At 39.3% G+C, this 20,723-nt stretch overlaps 1 protein-coding gene across 1 annotated transcript in view; it reads left to right on the plus strand.

Moving 5' to 3' along the window:
- The window catches only part of LOC121409703 (mucin-17-like), a 172,253-nt gene that overhangs the window by 17,015 nt on the left and 134,515 nt on the right, over positions 1–20,723 (plus strand). Inside the window, exons 10-13 of the mRNA XM_041601610.1 lie at positions 752–997; positions 16,093–16,338; positions 17,381–17,626; positions 19,936–20,181. Coding sequence (XP_041457544.1) covers positions 752–997; positions 16,093–16,338; positions 17,381–17,626; positions 19,936–20,181 — 984 coding nt within the window. The remainder of the gene's footprint in view (positions 1–751; positions 998–16,092; positions 16,339–17,380; positions 17,627–19,935; positions 20,182–20,723) is intronic.

The raw sequence follows: 20,723 nt of genomic DNA on the forward strand, positions 1-20,723 counted from the left end.
TACTTTATTCATTCAATGTTAGGGTCAATATTAATGTTAAAAGAGATAGAAAATAGAAGAGGGGTGCCTGTTATAATGAGAAAAGTGGTCAATAGTAATTGGTCATGATGAAAGGAGTGAGACACAAGTCATACTTGTAGATAGTCCCTTTTTTAGATAGGAATAAGAGCATCACTAATGGGTATAGAGGGTTGATTTTTATGATTGAGGTTAACAGTTGCTTTTAATTCTATAAAGCACAGGGAAGGCTGAAATCAGAGGAATACATCCCTTAAAATGTTTTGTCCTATATTTTTACAATGCAAAATCCTTAATGGCCTCTTTTTGTGTCATGCAATTTTTGAGATCACATTTCCGACACCCGGAATTGCAGTTAGGAAGTTACTTAACATTTTGAAAGTGTATGTCATGTCCAAAATTGCTTGAAGACTTGATTTCAAGTGCAAATCCTTTGGCCTTGCATTTATTGTCATTTTATACTCTTCACCCAGATGTAGTTAATGGTTACCCGGAAGGAAGAAATTCCTTGATTGCCCAATCAGTTTGGGCATGCTAAACTTTGGGTAATAATAATATCATCATGTTAAGCAGGACCCGCTGGGTGAACAGTTTTTGGAAATGAAGTGACTAACCTTGGTAAATATGAGGTTATTATTATTCATGCATGCACTTCAAATCCTAGTGATTTACCTGTATGTTAGCCAGGTAGTATTTTTTTACTATAGAAATTGCATTGTTTTACCCAATACAGTGGATCGTGTACCTCCACAAGTAACATGTCCGGCTGATGAAGTATATGACGTTGAAGTGCCATTGAGTGGTAGAACAGTTACTTTTGGCACTGCAACAGCAATTGACTTTTCTGCTGTATCTCTGGTCAGTGTTACACCTCAGACTGGAACTTTCTTCTCCACGGGATCAACTACAGTGACATACACTTACAGAGATACCAGCAACAATGAGGCTTCCTGCAGTTTCTTGGTCACTATTAATTCAGGTAGGAGTACTGACACTTCAATTCGATGGATTCACTATGTAGTGCGCCATCTATCAGTTGCTGTAAACAGTCTAAACTGTGGGGTCGACATCGCGCGCAGGTGCAGGTAGCGCACAGTGCTAATGCTTTGAAATGAAAACCATAATGGCAAGAAATTCCCTAAAACGGTCTAAACTTTTGCATAAAAATGCAGGAAAATTTCTCTCCTACCTCCTGGACCTTTGTAAACACCATATCCGGACGAGCTGCATCGGCCAGTGCTGAATAATAGCATGCATGCATTTACTTTATTACTCGCACGTGCAACAGATATCAACTTGTTTCACATGATGCATTGTGAATTTCGGCCTGTACGCTGCAAGGGATAGTTGGTCCACCGTATTGTGAATCCACCAAATTTGCTATGGTTTGTTGTAACATGGTGGCTTTAAAAAACGGTTGTATGTGTAAAAGTGGGGGATTTTGTACTGAGGTTGAAAATTTATCAAGTCCCAAAATTGATAAAAAAGTAGTGTGTCTGACCAATAAAAATGAAAAATAATCATCCTTGTATAAGTGAAGGAGGTAAGGATGGCCATACTTTTCCAGATATGTAAGCATTTTACTACATCTTGGTAGCCATTTGAAAGTCTTGTGAGGATTATCTTGAGACCAGCCTTCATTTTAACGAAACTATGGGATATAACATTAGAATTGTTTAATAAGAAAAACATAAAGGATACTATGGTATGTTCATGATATCATTTGGGTAATCTGGTTGGTCTTAATTAATGATTGTTACATGTATAAGCACCTTAAATATGGGTGTATGCTTCATTAATTCCTAAGTTCATCAAACAAAGAGGTTTTCAATTGTTGGATGTTTGACTTACCACTTTAATATTTTGATAATCAGACATGAATATTAGCTTTTCAACTTTTCCATTACTACAGTGCACAATCAGTTCAAAGAATTTTTTCATGAAATCATTGATGGAAGAGGAAGAATTTATTGTATACATGTAGTACATGTATGTAAGTATCATATCACAGACAGATCTGAAACTGTTGAGAATACACATCGCTTTTTGTCTGAATTTCAGATACCCTCTTACGAAATGACTTTTGGGATCGTTTTTCATGTTGATTTTTACTCAGTCTTGCAAAAGTTTGTATTATATGGTTTACAGTAGAGTAGATTTTCAAACCATTAGGTTTTCATTACAGCATCTTTATAGGAGCCCCCAAAGTTCTTTTTGTTTCGCCTGCATAGCAGAGCAAGACTGTATGTAGGCACCACTTTTCCGATGGCGGCTTTGTCAACATTGAAATCTTAACAAAGGTTAAGTTTTTGAAATGTCATCATAACTTAGAAAGCATATAGGGGTCATTCTCAAAAAAATGATACAATTCACAAAAAATGTGTCTCGACTATCTTATGTCCGCTAGCTTCACAACCCTGAACATTTTCTACAAAATTTTTATCAAGAAAATGACAATAATAGACTAGTTTCACAAAGCATATGCGACCAGTGACTTGTAAAGCTCTAATTTTATTACAAAAGCCTTTTATTTTTGCTTTTTGTTAGAATAGACACTGTCTCGGGTCAGTTTTAGATTTTACTATCATTCTCTTTTATAAGTACTCTGTATTTCTCACCTACATTGATGTCTGGTGAGGGCAGCATGGTGTAAACGTCTGACATACTGCGCTTATCCTAGTATTTGATGATCACTTTGTGATTAATTTCACTTTTAACTTTGTCCCAAATTTGTTTTAACCTCCGTAATGAATACTGCCACAAGTTTTTTCTCCCTTTCAAACTGAATTATATTATATGATAATATGTCTGCAAGTAGAGTGATAATCAATAATAAATAATTGATAGGGAATTATCATATGTGTTTCCTGTTTTACACAAAAATAAAGGACTATTCTTACAAAATGAAATGTATGACTAAACAGATTTAACATCCGTAACGCACCTTATATGCACTTTAGCAGTTCTGTTGAGAATTCAGTATTGTATAGAATAAGAGACACCTTTCATAATAAATACAGTTTGCAAAGTTAGGGCTGCTACAAAAGGACCACGTTGGACCTTAAAGCATAAAGACATTAATTTCTGTTATGCATTAACTTCCGCAACATTTTTTCTTGAATATGCTACAAATTTGTGCTTTATCGAATCACTCCGGATCATAGAGATATAAATCATATAAGGTACCCTCCACCTACTTACCCATTAAAATGATAGGTATTCATCCTTGTAAAATTATTATTACACACCTTATTTTCGACATCACTTTGTAAAGAGGGAAAATTGCCAGCGAAAACAATTTCCCGCAAATTATATACGATATTTAATGCTTTTGGAATTTTAAATGATTCATTATACAAATTTGGAATATTGGCATCTTCTTTAGAACTTAACAATTTTAACTTCCTTTGCAATATAAAGTGCATTAAAGGAGAATAAAACCATTGGAACAAGATAGCTTGTGTGAAAACAGAAAAATCAAAGAAACAGATCAACGAAAGTTTGAGAAAAATCGGACAAATAATGAGAAAGTTATGAGCATTTGAATATTGCAATCACTAATGCTATGGAGATAGCAAATTGGCAATGCGACAAAGATGTGTGATGTCACTTGTGAACAACTCTCCCATGACTTTGGTATATATTTTACTAGAATTGCCTCTTTTATCACATCTATCCATAAATAATGTGTTCTGTTTACATGAGGGCATGTAATACATATTTTTTAAGAATACATCATGGGTAAAGAGTTTGTATCATCATAAGAAAAAGCAAAAAGAGACATTTTGAGGGTATTTTATAGTCCACCAAAGGGAAAGTTGTTCATCAGTGACATCACACATCCTTGTCGCATTGCCAAAGTGAGGATCACCATAGCATTAGTGATTGCAATATTCAAATGCTCATAACTTTCTCACTATTTGTCCGATTTTTCTCAAACTTTCTTTATTCTTATTCTTTGATTTTTCTGTTTCTACACAAGCCTATTTGTTCCAAAGGTTTCATTCCCCTTTAACTTCCGTAACAATTATTGTGACAGAAGTTAATACACTTCTTTGATGTACTTCGCTGAGATTGATAGTACGATTCTAGTTCCAGAACATGTGACATGGCTTTGTCTAATGCTGAAGTCGGCAGAAACGGTGGAAAGAAAGGGAATAAGGAGAAACAATAAAACTTTCATGGACAAGGAAATAGAAAGGAAAACTATTTGCAATGACTCATGAGCAATGATGAGGAGGGTTATTTCATCGATCAAATATGTGAGCGCGAAGCGCGAGCTAAAACTTGTGTATAGTCTAAGCTGAAAACTTGAGATTCGAAGCATTTTTTGTAAAAATGATCAGGAGGATATCTGAATAAACTATTAATGTGGGTACAAAGTGCTAGCTGATTTTTTTAGTATTCTGACTGAAACCTTGACATTCTAAACAGTGTTTGAACCAATTACAAGGATGGGTATCTTAATTGATGCGACTGTAAATTTGTTATGTTTTGATCTGAAAACAATCATTTTTGGACGTTTTAATTTGAGAACAAGATATATATATCCAATAAACAATTATTGAAAAGGTAAAACGCGCGCTTTTTGAAGTTTAGAACCCAAAACGGGACATTCTATTAACTTTTTGTAATCATAAAAAGGATCGGTGTCTTGCTAAGGAACTGATGCGCAGCGAGTGCAAAGAGCTAGCTGAAAATGTGTCATTCCAATATAAAAACAGACATTTTAAGCACGCTTTCAAATAAAGAGGATATAAATTGAATAAAAAAATAATTTCATGCAATAGAATACAAAAGAACAAGTGGGGGTTACACCATCAATCAACTCTTTTAATATTCATGAAGATATGCATAGACCAAACTGTTCCCCTAAAATACTGCAAATCTTTAAAATGGCATAACTTCGTTATTCCTTGTTCGATTTTGATCATATTTGCAGTATTTTACTTTTTCAGATTATTATCTGTTCAGAACATATTTTTTGAGCCTGGATGCGCATGAAAAGAGATGAAATATTTGATATAGGTCTACTTACATGAAAACGTAGAAAGGGGTATTCAAACACTCAAGGTTTGATGGAATTTATTAATGAAATACGTATTTCGATAATCAAACATTTTGGCTATTCATCATTTTTGTAAATCATTTTTGTAACAGGCTGCTTAATTGGGTATCTCAATGAAACAAAAATAATGAAACAAAAATCGCGATTAGATCATATAGATTCCATTGATAATTTATGTATTTCTGATATTTTAACCTCTTGTTTCATTCACTTCACTTTATTATTATTCGTTTCCCCATGTCCTTTTAAACGTTTTTTTTTCTTCTTTTTTTTCTCTCTCTATCTTTTTTGGCTATTGGCAAGCGGTGGGATTCCTCGCAACCCAGAGAACTCATCCTGGTTATGGGACTACGATTGTTATATTTTGTTTATTGCCAGAAACTTTTAAGATGAACTGCAATTCTGTGGCCCTGTTATTCGGTTTTCTCATTCCAACTTTGAACAAGAACGACAATAAAATTACAGTTTCCGTTTCATGTTATGTTTTCACTTTTTTAGGGGGTGGCAAATTAAGCTATGCGCTCCACATTTATCTTTATTTATTAAAAATAAGGTAATACAAATACCTAAATATGGATTTTCTTAAGCTAACAATAAATATTGCAATTTGTAACTTGATTTAACTTCCGTAATGAAGATTGACAAGGGTAAAGGCCACTTGATGATTTGATGGTAAAGTATCTTGGGATTCCCAGAATTGGTCATGCATTTCTTAGGATCTTGCTTAGGATTACTTGAGGCCAGAAACTTCTAAGATGAACTACAATTCTGTGGCCTGGTTATTCGGTTTTCTCATTTTAACTGTGACCAAGAACGACAATAAAAATGACAGTTGGCCGTTTCCTGTTCTATTTTTAACTTTTTTCATTGGGGGGATTAAGAAATGCGTTCCACATTAATCTTTAAAAAAATGTTATACGAATACCTTGATATGGATGTTCCTAAGCTAACAAAATAAGTATTGCAACTTGTAAATTAATTTTAACTTCCGTAACGAAGATTGACAGAGTTAAATGCCATCGTGAGAATCTAATGGTAGACTATCTTTGGATTCCCAGCATTGGTCATGCATTGCTTAGGATCTCAGGTTATGGATGAAACTTATTTTAAGGTTGCCTCATTCAAATTATGAACATTATACTGAACAAAAGATGTGCAATGATTTTATGGTACTTTTTGTTATATATTATTTGGTAAAATCCTGCTTCTGAAAAACAATATTGGATATTTTTTCCATCTTGCAAACATTTTGGCTTCAGAGATAAAATTGTTGATACCATACTGAAACTAAATTGTGTGCATTTCAATTCCAATCATTTCAAAAGTGATTTAATTGAGTAACATAAGTGGGCAATGCTAACAATTAACCTCTGTAACATTGATATACAGTGCTCGAGTTAATCCGGTCAGTACTTCAAATTGACGCAACAGCGACTTGCCCCTTTTCTGTTGCCACTTTCTCATACATGGTACTTTCACAATATGCATCTTTCAACCCATTCTGTAGACTTCATTTTTACGATTTTCCCCCCATCAATTGGTGCATTTTTCTGAGAATGACCCATAGACCAAGTTCATGAAACTTGGACATAATGTTAATCAAGTATACCTGAACATTATGCCAGAGTTTCAGGTCACATGACCAAAATCAAAGGTCATTTAAGGTTATGAACTTTTGCAATTTTGGGGGTATTTATGGAATTGGCATCATAACTTTAAACATTTGTGGATCTAGTTCATGAAACTTGGATATAAGAGCAACCTTCTATTACTGAATATCATATGCGAGTTTCAGATCACATGGCCAAGGTCAAGGATCATTTATTTTTTGTAGACCATGTTGGGGGAATCAATATCAAAATCTTAACCAAGGTTAAGTTTTTAAAATGTCATCATAACTTAGACAGTATATTGACCTAGTTCATGAAACTTAGACCTAATTGTAATGGTGTATGACTATAGATCCTGCCTGAGGAACAGGAGACAAGACCAAGGTCAAAGGTCGTTTCGGTCAACGAATTCTAACCATGTTTGGGGTATTTATAGAATTGTCATCATAAGTTTAAAAGTCTTATGGATCTAGTACATGCAACTTTATCCGTGAAAATCATGTGCAAGTTTCAGATCACATGATCAAGATCAAAGGTCATTTAAGGTCAGTGAATTCTGGCTGTGTTGGGAGTATTTGTTGAATTGGCATTATACATGTACCTTAGAAAGTGTATGGATCTAGCTCATGAAACATAGACATAAGGGTAATCAAGTATGAATGATTGTTTTGCACTCGTCCAAGGTCACATGATCCTGGTCTAAGGTCATTTTGGGTCATTGGACATCCAATTTTATTATTATATTAGTGTTCTCTTTGTGAATAATTATTCAATAGCTGTTTTAGAAGTCAGCACTGCTGCTATATCAAATTGCGTAATGCAGGCGATACTGCCAGAGGCGTTCCACTTGTTAAATTTGTTTAGAGATTCTTTAAAGAAATTCTTGACAAATGTAGTATCTTTACTTCTCATGTAGTTTCTTCTTACTTTTTTTTTTAATCTTTCTACTTTCTTTCATTTACAAGACTTTTTCAATCATAATTCTAACTGGTAAATGTAGTGAGTCATGAGATGTATATAAACTTTGTCTCAAATGAAAATTTGCATTAGAATTTTTTCCAGTCATTTTCCAAATCTCTATTCTAATTTCCATTTTGTTGTAGTTGACAGCACTCCACCAGATATTCAAAACTGCCCTCCTCAAGTAAATGAAGAAATTGGCTTTGGTGCAACATCTGGTGTGGTTGCATGGCCAATTGTATTTGCATCTGACAATTCTGGTCAACTTGAGGTTCCAAGTCTTTCGCATAACAACGGGGGTATCTTCCCCTTAGGCACCACAGCTGTTACGATTGAGTTCAGAGATCTTTCTGGCAATACAGCCGTATGTTCCTTCACGGTCACTGTAACAGCACAAGGTAATTCCTGTGATTTAAAGTTTGAGTCTTAAACAATGTATTTTTACATGCTCTATAACAATTTGAGTTGAAAGAGGTTTTTGAAAAAATTGTTATCAAAACAGAAACAGGCAGAGCAGAACATGCAATGTAAAGGATTTAAAGAAACAAACCCTTTTCTTACCCTGAATTCATTTAGACTGGACTCTAGAATAATGAAGTGTGATTGTATGGTTAATAATTTACTATCAATAACTGGGATATACCCATTTGATTTGCTAGTTCATTACGATTAACTTGCGTGCCGAATATAGAGTACACAATTTTTCCTGCGCGCGCGCTGCATCTCCCTATTAACGCACTATCCCAAGATCATCGCGCAATTTGGCGTCCATATCCTCTTTTACTTTCGCCTGCGGTCGAGTTCAGTCGCAAAGCTAAGTACACTCTCAAAATTGCAATTCTGTTTTCCATTTGGATACTTTTATTGTGCATTCTTCCCTCTTTTTAATCTTATTTCTCTCATCTAAGATTGTTGTAAGATTATCCCGTCGCGCGGAGCTTCCGTGATATTTATTTCACGTTTCTTGTTCCTCTTCGTGAGTTTTTTTTTTTAAGATACGTTTCTCAACAGGCAGGTTGTCTTCACTTCTCCGCCCCATAGCTCCGCGCCTTCCTGCGTGTCGCGGGCGTTGACTTCGCTCCTTTTTAATTCCTTTAATTCTTTTTATTCACTGACTTCTTCGTTTATACGACTCTCGACGTGAATTTAATTGAATTATTTCTCCACAGATAGGTTCTGTAGGACGTCAGGAGCGTCGTATTTCAGCCTCGTTTCAAGTTCTTTGTCTCTTGTTTCGAGTTAGTTGATTGTTCTTTTGTTTCAATCAATCCTTTGTTCTTGTGTTTATTAATTGAATTAATTAGTTAATTAATTAATTAACTAATTATTCGATTAATTAAAAAAAAATAAAAAAAAAATTTCTGACCTTGTCTTAAAATTTTTTTTTCTTTCCTTTCACAAGAATACTTAGAATTTTTTTTAGGAAGCCGTCTCATGTCAGCGTTCGTCGCCTTTGGCTCGGCCTTCCTTCTCATGAAAGCTATTTTTGTTATTCCCCTTTTCTTTTTCAGATCAGCTGCCGGTCTCCGGACTTATAATTTTTTTTCTTAAACTTCTTGTTTAAAAAAAAGAAAAAAAGAAAGGGAATCTTGTTTCCTTTTTTTTCTTAGCTGATCCTCACCTCAAGAAAAATTATTTTTTCTTTTGAACAGGTGGACACAAAAAAAAAAAAAACTTTGTGTTTTCTTCTTTTTAGGTGCTTCCCTCCTTCTTTTCAGAATTTTAGCGGAAGCAGCTTCTTGTTGTGGAAATCAAATAATTAATTAATTAATTAATTTTCTAACGGACTTCAGGGACAGTGTCTCATAATAATTCCTTAATTATTACTGTTTCCTTTGTTCTAGGATTTTACTTTGTATCATCCTTGTGAGTTTTGATTTTGACTCTCAAAAGTCCGCTTTTTGAGGTCTTTTGACTTCTGGGTTGGGGTTTGTTACCCCCCTACCCCCTTGTTTCTTCTCTGTTTTTTATCTTACTACTAGATCACCCTACGGCAATAATGAGCCTTTCGGACTCTCTACCTGAAGAGCCTCAGGCGACTGCTGTTTCGGGGTCCAACACCGGGGTCTTATTCCCCACCTCAGGTAGTATAGATAGCGAGAACAGAGTCAGAGCCCCGTGGGCTCTCAAAGGGGTGGAACCGTGGACGCGCATTCACGTGCCCCGCTTAATAAGGGTGGAACCGTGGATTTGCGACCACGTGCCCGCACGGTGATGGCCAAGGCTTCCGTCCCGGAACCTGAACCTTTTCGGGGAGTGTTGCACTAGTACAAAAAGCGACGACTCCTCTAGGGCTGTCAGACCCACCGGCCATCGGGTCACCTAAAGTCCGGGGGGGAGAGCACGGGTCTCTCAGCTTCTGAAGCTACTCCAGAGTGCCTGTCAGCACTGCGGGTTCTTACCCCCAGGCTTGCCTGCTTCAGCCGACGGTACTACCAACCGAGCGGATCAAGCAGACACCGGCCATCCAACACACCGAGGTGCCTCTAGCGATTCTCACGAACCGCCGGCCCTCGAACAAAATGGCCAGGCGTCGTAACTTCATGTTACAACAGAACGCCCTCGAGTATCACGGATCTTTATCCTCATACTCCCTGTCAGCTAAAACCGCCGTGTCGAGCACCGGGCAGGTCAAGCAGACAGCCGCCATTTCACACCTCGGAGAGTCACCGGCAATATCATGATTCGCCGGCTCACGCACCTGCAAGGGAAATCCCCGCTAATACACAGGTGTTATCGACATACGGGCGTCGCCCGCCATTATGTCACCAGACTCCCGATCATTGTACCCTCTTCTGCCCCCCGGCGGGGGCCGCACAGAAGAGGAAGAAGAAGAAGAAATTCTAGGTCGCTAACCCCGCTGTGCGGACAGACCTTTCTTTCTGATTCTTGTACCGATGGCCAGGCGTCGTAACTTCATGTTACAACAGAACGCCCTCGAGCACCACGGATCTTTATCCTCATGCTCCCTGTCAGCTAAAACCGCCGTGTCGAGCACCGGGCAGGTCAAGCAGACAATCGCCATCTCGCACCTCGGAGAGTCACCGGCAATATCATGATTCGCTGGCTCACGCACCTGCAAGGAAAATCCCCGCTAATACACAGGTGTTATCGACATACGGGCGTCGCCCGCCATTATGTCGCCAGACTCCCGATAATTGTAACCTCTTCTGCCCCCCGGCGGGGGCCGCACAGAAGAGGAAGAAGAAATTCTAGGTCGCTAATCCCGCTTTGCGGGCAGACCTTTCTTTCTGATTCTTGTACCGATGGCCAGGCGTCGTAACTTTATGTTACAACAGAACGCCCTCGAGCATCACGGATCTTTATCCTCATGCTCCCTGTCAGCTAAAACCGCCGTGTCGAGCACCGGGCAGGTTAAGCAGACATTCGCCATCTTGTACCTCGGAGAGTCACCGGCGATATCATGATTCGCCGGCTCACGCACCTGCAAGGGAAATCCCTGCTAATACACAGGTGTTATCGACATACGGGCATCGCCCTCCATTATGTCACCAGTCTCCCGATAATTGTGGGTCAGGCGTCGCAACTCTCATGTTGTTTCATACTCCCATGAGCAGTGCGGGTAATTCACCCACGCTTCATATCAGCTTCAGCCGCCTTGCTAAGCACTGTGCGGTTCAAGCAATCACCTGTCCTCTCACACCGGGCATTTATTGAAACGCTGTTCACCTACACGGTGACCCCCGTTTCTATGCAGGTGCTTCCGACACACGGCTTTCAAGCATCAACATGTCGGCAAGCTCTCGGTGACCGACGGCTGGACGTTGCATCCATTCAGGTTGCATCTATGCGTCCCCGAGCATTACGGGTTCTTACCCTCGTGTTCTCCGTCATTATAAGACCGCCGCGGTCTTATTGCCGGTGTCGGGTATTGGGCGGATTGAGATTTCTCTCGCCAACCCGCACTCCGGGGAGCCATCGGCGAGTTTTACCTGCATGGGTATCCCCCCTTATTATGCAGGTACTCCCGAATTCGCCCTCTACGTCAAGCTCACGTACGGCGACGGCTCTTTCAGCGGTAACTCTCTCCATTCTACCCCCTAAGCGGGCCTGTAGATTGGAGGTAAGAATCTCTTACCGCATGCCGCACTTCTCTCGTGAGAATGTTTGGCTGCTTTTGAGAGGGCAACCTATCACGCCCGCGGACCGTCCGCCCAGGCGACGGGACCGTCGGTTTCTGGCCTGAACCTCACTTTCTATTCGAAAGTAAGGGTGCCCTGTCTTACTTAGCTCCTACTCTTGTAAGGTTAGAGTCAGGGCTAGTACAGACACCCGTCCTCCAGCGATCGCCGCTGTAGAGAGGGCGACTCCGATATGAGCACCATCACCGCTCAGCGGTATGTCTCACTATCTCGTAGCTCTCCGAGCTTATGAGTATGTACATCGGATCTGAATGTCACGGCGATTAAAAGTTCTCCTGTGCTTAGTAATCGCTATGCCTTCACCACCCGGTGCATTATGGTTATTTTAACCTATTTGTCTCGTATTCGGGCGGCTCGTACGAGCCCTGCCCGAGCTGCCATCACCGGTCGTCCCCCCGGACACCGCCGGCAGCACCTGCACCGAATACCTGGAGGGAATCAGCTTTTCATATGCTAGATATCCCTCCTGTTGACATTCACAGCTGTTCCCCGAGTCTTTCCCGGTCGGGTAAGCATCATCTCGGAGGAAAGAAACCGCCGTACATCTCATGAGATTGTTGGCTATGTACGTGCGTTCAAGCTTGTTTAAAGCCCCAGGATTCTCTGTCGGCATTTCTATGCCTACTTTCTGGGCACACCCACCGTGCCGGGTCGGCGAGTTTACACCAAACTGTACGCCACCAGACCATCGGTCGAGCTCTAACAGTCTATCTTATAGACTGCCCTCTATGTGGGTCAAGCTTGCGGGCGTCTCCGCCTTTTCCTCCTTGTGTGGAGTGGTCTACGGTCGATGTTTTTACCGTGCCCGTTTGTCGAATCGTCTTCTTATTTAGAAGCTTTTTCACTCGGCACACTCGAGTCGCCTCGCATGCTGCTTTCATCCTTCCATGCAATGCATGTGGCCATGGTCACCGCGCGACCGAGGATGATGTAACCGTGGATGGATGTATGCTTATGTCTGCCTAACCACGATCACTACGACCCGCTTTCTCTCGGGCCGACTGTGGATGAGTCTCTCCATGTAAGTGATTTACTTCACTGGAGTTCTTCTTTTAGAAACTTAGATTCTCATCCCCCGCTGCTTAGGGCGTCATTTTTGCCGCCCCCCCCGCAGCTTTTCGGAACTCCTTATCTTACCGATATCGGACTGTTCCACGCTGCCGCAACCGGCGCCGGCGGTGCTTGCTCTTACGATCACCAGAGAAACCAGGCCTTGTGGCTGTTTTCATAAACAACTGGTTCTCACCGCAGACTGAAGGAAATTTTTGTGATTACTTTCCTCAAGTCTCCTTACTCCTTCGCTTGTTTCTTCAAGCGAGGACATCGACACTCTTAGCCAGTTTCCGTCCCTAACTTGATAGGACAGGGCCGTTGTTACCTCATTCGATTCCGTTGGGAACGTAACTGTTGAGGTATCATATCTGGCGATGTCTGTTCGTTTAGAGCATCTCTTGATTGTCGTTTACACGTAAGATCATGACAGAGACTTTTTTCGCCAGCTCCCTCTGGCGTACGCTTGCTGCTGCTAGGAATTCCCCCGCCCAGCGGACATCCATCGCAGCCTAGCCTTACGGGCTCTCTCGGCGATGGTGGCTTGAGCCAAGTCGCCTCTTCCACCGCGGGCGCTGCACCCTCAGGCGGGTGCTTCAATCAGTACGGGAGAAAGGGGATCCTGAGTTCTCTCTCGATCACTCGGTCTATCACACTTGTTTTGTCGTGATGTGTACCGCGCTGTTTCTCTGACACGCCCGGTTGAGCTGTTTTGACCAGACTGCTCTATTCTACATAGGCAGCAGGTCCGCGGCATTTTCTTATTAACAGGATGGCACTCAGTCGCTTTCTCGACACTTGACTGCCTTACGAGTGGTTTTCTTAAACCTTACTCTCCGTAGTTCCAGGTCCCTTTCGGACCGCTAGAAACGTTCTGCCACAGCCCTCTATCAGAATTCTGCAGATGTTCTGCCCTCACGCATTTGAGACAGATATCGAATTCTGGGCGCTTTCTCCGACGCGGAGGCTTCTGAGATATCTCGCCTTCTCAGATTGATCGATTGATCACTTACTGAGCCTTAAAAGCTTCAGTTTTCCGATCACGATTCTTGTTGAAATTTTCAACAAAATCCGAATCTTACGATCTAGTCAGCTGGTGATGTTGTTCTCCTGACACTAGGCCGAGGGCCCATGATACTTAGTATCATTCTTCTTGGGCTCTTTCTATGGAATCGTCGTTTACGACTTCTTGAGGACCGCCTATTGACGCTCCTCTTTCCTTCACTTCCTTGTTCTTAAGGACTTCTTCACATGAGGCTTTATTTGCCTCCTCTGTCCTTAAGGCAACGGCCTTCGTGTCTTCATCTCCCTATTTTTACGCACTTCTTAGTCTAGACATGCCTCCCTTCACGTTGAATCCGTGTTGGTCTAGCAAATCAAATGGGTATATCCCAGTTATTGATAGTAAATTATGAAAATACTTACCATGATTTTCTTATTTACGAGATAACTGGATATACCCATTTGAACCCTCCCTCCTACCCCTCGCCTTGTGTGACAACATGTCTTGCTTGCAGGCTCATGAGAGGATATGGACGCCAAATTGCGCGATGATCTTGGGATAGTGCGTTAATAGGGAGATGCAGCGGGCGAGCAGGAAAAATTGTGTACTCTATATTCGGCACGCAAGTTAATCGTAATGAACTAGCAAATCAAATGGGTATATCCAGTTATCTCGTAAATAAGAAAATCATGGTAAGTATTTTCATATTTTGTTGGGAAGGGTTTATTACACTGCCTATATGAGGGCCTTGATTTTGAACTATCAGATGTTTGCAAATCATTGCCCTCTGCAGAGGGTTTATTGTGGCTTATATTTTTGGGTCATGTGTTTGTCGATATTGTTTTTGTTCTCTGTATAAATAACAAAAACTTCGATGAACTTTGGATAAGTGTATCATTGCGGGCTTATGTCTAGGTTTGGGTTCATTTTCTTTAAGTCTGTGTCAACTTGAGTAAATACTTTTGAAGAATGACATCCTGTATTAAAATGCATAGTGCATAAATTTTAGGACTGATAATAATGACTATGCTTGGGGCACTCAACATTGCAATTATTTCATATGATTGAATTTATTCTTCTATGTGCTTGTTTGTAGTTATTGTAGTTCTTGTAGTTATCAAAAAATTCTCATGATTAAAAGATTCAGAAAAAACTATATAATTTGGTTGGCGGGAAAGGCTGAATATACAATTAGAAGATGTTGCATTCAGTTCTTGTAATGTTTTTTTTTGTCATTTTAGTTTTTTGTCTTTGTTTCAAAATATTAAAATTGTAATTTTTCTGTATTTTAAGGATTATACATAATTACTCAATTAACTGTATGACTTTAATCTTCATACTTCTCAATTCACAGCTGATAACATACCACCTGTTGTAAATTGCCCTCTGGACGTTACTGAAATAGTTGAATTAGGCACTTCTTCCAGACAAGTATCCTTTGATACTCCCGTGGTCAGTGATAATTCTGGAAGCTTCAGCCTTGTACAAGCAAGTCATCAACCTGGAGATAGCTTTACCACAGGAACAACAAGAGTCACCTACACCTATGCTGATGGAAGCGGAAATACAGCTTCTTGCTCATTTCAAATCAACATTATTGCTGGTATGTCCATAGTCTCTTTTTGGCAATCTTGTTGGTCATAATTTCTGATAGATGCTTGTATAAGAACAGCTAATACAGGTATATGCTTTATTATTTTATAATTTTATGAAAGTAAGCTGTTTTCACATACTGGTAGTTTAACTTACCACTTCAATATGGTGATAATAGGCCATGGATAAGGTTTTAACTATCCTGTTGCTATGGTACACAATCAGTTAAAACATTTTTTATCACAAAATTTTCAAAAATTAAGCACATACGTATCATATCATAGACATATATTGAACTTTTGAGATATGTACAAATTCATGTACAAATCTTTTGACCTTGCACTTATTGTCATTTTCTACTCTCCACCCAGATGTAGTTAATGGTTACCCGGTAGGAAGAAATTCCTTGAATGCTTAAGTGTCCAATCAGGTTGGGCATGCTAAACTTTGGGTAATAATAATGTCATCATGTTAAGCAGGACCCGCAGGGTGAACAGTTTTGGAACTGAAGGGACTAACCTTTGAATATATGAGGTTATTATTATTCATTAATTCTCTAGTGATTTACCTCTATGTCAGCCAGGTATTATTTTCACTATAGAAATTGCTCTGTTTTACCTAATACAGTGGATCGTGTACCTCCACAAGTAACATGCCCGCCTGATGAAGTATATGACATTGAAGTGCCATTGAGTGGAAGAACAGTTACTTTTGGCACTGCAACAGCATTTGACTTTTCTACTGTATCTCTGGTCAGTGTTACACCTCAGACTGGAACTTTCTTCTCCACGGGATCAACTACAGTGACATACACTTACAGAGATGCCAGCAACAATCAGGCTTCCTGCAGTTTCTTGGTCACTATTAATTCAGGTAGGAGTACTGACACTTCAATTCGATGGATTCACTATGTAGTGCGCCATCTATCAGTTGCTGTAAACAGTTATTCGTAATGTCTTTTTTCTTCATAATGCAAGATGAGGGTTTTTATTCATAATCTTTACTATAGGGTTATTTTTCTGATTGAATGCAAATCATCAATCCAAAATAAGAGTTTGATACTGAATTAGAAAAATTGTCAATAATTTATCTATTATTTGCTAATCATAAGAAATATTGAGAGCCATGGGTCAAAGTTGCAATTCTTTATAAGGTTTGAGGGTACTTTATTCATTCAATGTTAGGGTCAATATTAATGTTAAAAGAGATAGAAAATAGAAGAGGGGTGCCTGTAATAATGAGAAAAGTGGTCAATAGTAATTGGTCATGATGAAAGGAGTGAGACACAAGTCATACTTGTAGATAGTCCCTTTTTTAGATAGGAATAAGAGCATCACTAATGGGTATAGAGGGTTGATTTTCACGATTGAGGTTAACAGTTGCTTTTAATCCTATAAAGCACAGGGAAGGCTGAAATCCGAGGAATCCATCCCTTAAAATGTATTTCCAATATTTTTACAATGCAAAATCCTTAATGGCCTCTTTTTGTGTCATGCAATTTTTGAGATCACATTTTCGACACCCAAAATTGCAGTTAGGAAGTTTCTTGACATTTTGTAAGTGTATGTCATGTCCAAAATTGCTTGAAGACTTGGTTTCAAGTGCAAATCCTTTGGCCTTGCATTTATTGTCATTTTATACTCTTCACCCAGATGTAGTTAATGGTTACCCGGAAGGAAGAAATTACTTGATTGCCCAATCAGTTTGGGCATGCTAAACTTTGGCTAATAATAATATCATCATGTTAGGCAGGACCCGCTGGGTGAACAGTTTTTGGAAATGAAGTGACTAACCTTGGTAAATATGAGGTTATTATTATTATTCATGCATGCACTTCAAATCCTAGTGATTTACCTGTATGTTAGCCAGGTAGTATTTTTTTACTATAGAAATTGCATTGTTTTACCCAATACAGTGGATCGTGTACCTCCACAAGTAACATGTCCGGCTGATGAAGTATATGACGTTGAAGTGCCATTGAGTGGTAGAACAGTTACTTTTGGCACTGCAACAGCAATTGACTTTTCTGCTGTATCTCTGGTCAGTGTTACACCTCAGACTGGAACTTTCTTCTCCACGGGATCAACTACAGTGACATACACTTACAGAGATGCCAGCAACAATCAGGCTTCCTGCAGTTTCTTGGTCACTATTAATTCAGGTAGGAGTACTGACACTTCAATTCGATGGATTCACTATATAGTGCGCCATCTATCAGTTGCTGTAAACAGTTATTCGTAATGTCTATTTTCTTCATAATGCAAGATGAGGGTTTTCATTGTCTCACCTGCACAGCAGAGTGAGACTATAGGCGCCGCTTTTCCGACGGCGACAGCGGTGGCGGTGGCGGCGGCGTCAACATCAAATCTTAACCTGAGGTTAAGTTTTTGAAATGACATCATAACTTAGAAAGTATATCGACCTAGTTCATGAAACTTGGCCATAAGGTTAATCAAGTATTACTGAACATCCTATTAGAGTTTCATGTCACATGACCAAGGTCAAAGGTCATTTAGGGTCAATGAACTTAGGCCATGTTGGGGGAATCAATATCAAAATCTTAACCTGAGGTTAAGTTTTTGAAATGTCATAATAACTTAGAAAATATATGGACCTAGTTCATTAAACTTGGACATAAGGTTAATCAAGTAACACCAAACATCCTGCATGATTTTCACGTCACATGACCAAGGTCAAAGGTCATTTAGGGTCAATGAACTTTGGCCGATTTGGGGGTATCTGTTGAATTACAATCAAAACTTTAACAGTTTTTGGATCTGATTCATGAAACTTAGACATAATAGTAATCAAGTATCACTGAACATCCTGTGCAAGTTTCAGGTCACATGATCAAGGTCAAAGGTCATTTAGGGTCAATGAACTTTGGCCGAATTGGGGGTATTTGTTGAATTACCATCATAACTTTGAAAGTGTGTTAGTCTAGTTCATAAAACTTGGACATAAGAGTAATCAAGTATCACTGAACATCCTGTGCGCATTTTAGGTCACATGACCAGGGTCAAAGTTCAATGAACTTTGGCCATAATTGGGGTATCTGTTGAATTACTATCATAACTTTGCAAGTTTATTGATCTGACTTTTGAAACTTGGACCTAAGAGTAATCAAGTATCACTGAATATCCTGTGCGCATTTTAGGTCACATGACCAGGGTCAAAGTTCAATGAACTTTGGCCATAATTGGGGTATCTGTTGAATTACTATCATAACTTTGCAAGTTTATTGATCTGACTTTTGAAACTTGGACCTAAGAGTAATCAAGTATCACTGAATATCTTGTGCAAGTTTCAGGTCACATGATCAAGGTCAAAGGTCATGTGAGATCAATGAACTTTGGCCACATTGGGGGTATTTGTTGTATTACCATCCTATCTCTGTAAGTGTATTGGTCTAATTCATAAAACGTGGAAATAAAGAGTAACCAAGTATCACTGAACATCTTGTGCGAGTTATAGTAGTTTTCAAAGTCAGCACTGCTGCTATGTTGAATCGCGTGATGCAGGTGAGACGGCCAGAGGCATTCCACTTGTTCATAATCTTTACTATAGGGTCATTTTTCTGATGGAATGCAAATCATCAATCCACAATCAGATTTCGATACTGAATTAGAAAAATTGTCAATTATTTGTTATTTGCTAATCATAAAAACATTAGAGCCATGGGTCAGTGTTGCGATTCTTTATAAATTTTGAGGGTACTTTATTCATTCAATGTTAGGGTCAATATTAATGTTAAAAGAGATAGAAAATAGAAGAGGGGTGCCTGTAATAATGAGAAAAGTGGTCAATAGTAATTGGTCATGATGAAAGGAGTGAGACACAAGTCATACTTGTAGATAGTCCCTTTTTTTAGATAGGAATAAGAGCATCACTAATGGGTATAGAGGGTTGATTTTCACGATTGAGGTTAACAGTTGCTTTTAATCCTATAAAGCACAGGGAAGGCTGAAATCCGAGGAATCCATCCCTTAAAATGTATTTCCAATAATTTTACAATGCAAAATCCTTAATGGCCTCTTTTTGTGTCATGCAATTTTTGAGATCTCATTTTTCCGACACCCGAAATTGCAGTTAGGAAGTTACTTGACATTTTGTAAGTGTATGTCATGTCCAAAATTGCTTGAAGACTTGATTTCAAGTGCAAATCCTTTGGCCTTGCATTTATTGTCATTTTATACTCTTAACCTAGATGTAGTTAATGGTTACCCGGAAGGAAGAAATTCCTTGATTGCCCAATCAGTTTGGGCATGCTAAACTTTGGGTAATAATAATATCATCATGTTAAGCAGGACCCGCTGGGTGAACAGTTTTTGGAAATGAAGTGACTAACCTTGGTAAATATGAGGTTATTATTATTATTCATGCATGCACTTCAAATCCTAGTGATTTACCTGTATGTTAGCCAGGTAGTGTTTTTTTACTATAGAAATTGCATTGTTTTACCCAATACAGTGGATCGTGTACCTCCACAAGTAACATGTCCGGCTGATGAAGTATATGACGTTGAAGTGCCATTGAGTGGTAGAACAGTTACTTTTGGCACTGCAACAGCAATTGACTTTTCTGCTGTATCTCTGGTCAGTGTAACACCTCAGACTGGAACTTTCTTCTCCACGGGATCAACTACAGTGACATACACTTACAGAGATACCAGCAACAATGAGGCTTCCTGCAGTTTCTTGGTCACTATTAATTCAGGTAGGAGTACTGACACTTCAATTCGATGGATTCACTATGTAGTGCGCCATCTATCAGTTGCTGTAAACAGTCTAAACTGTGGGGTCGACATCGCGCGCAGGTGCAGGTAGCGCACAGTGCTAATGCTTTGAAATGAAAACCATAATGGCAAGAAATTCCCTAAAACGGTCTAAATTTTTGCAAAAAAATGCAGGAAAATTTCTCTCCTACCTCCTGGACCTTTGTAAACACCATATCCGGACGAGCTGCATCGGCCAGTGCTGAATAATAGCATGCATGCATTTACTATATTACTCGCACATGCAACAGATATGAACTTTTTTCACATGATGCATTGTGAATTTCGGCCTGTACGCTGCAAGGGATAGTTGGTCCACCGTATTGTGAATCCACCAAATTTGCTATGGTTTGTTGTAACATGGTGGCTTTAAAAAACGGTTGTATGTGTAAAAGTGGGGGATTTTGTACTGAGGTTGAAAATTATGCAAGTCCCAAAATTGATAAAAAAGTAGTGTGTCTGACCAATAAAACTGAAAAATAAT

Source organism: Lytechinus variegatus, chromosome 2, assembly GCF_018143015.1.
Source record: "Lytechinus variegatus isolate NC3 chromosome 2, Lvar_3.0, whole genome shotgun sequence".
Lineage (NCBI taxonomy): Eukaryota > Metazoa > Echinodermata > Echinoidea > Temnopleuroida > Toxopneustidae > Lytechinus > Lytechinus variegatus.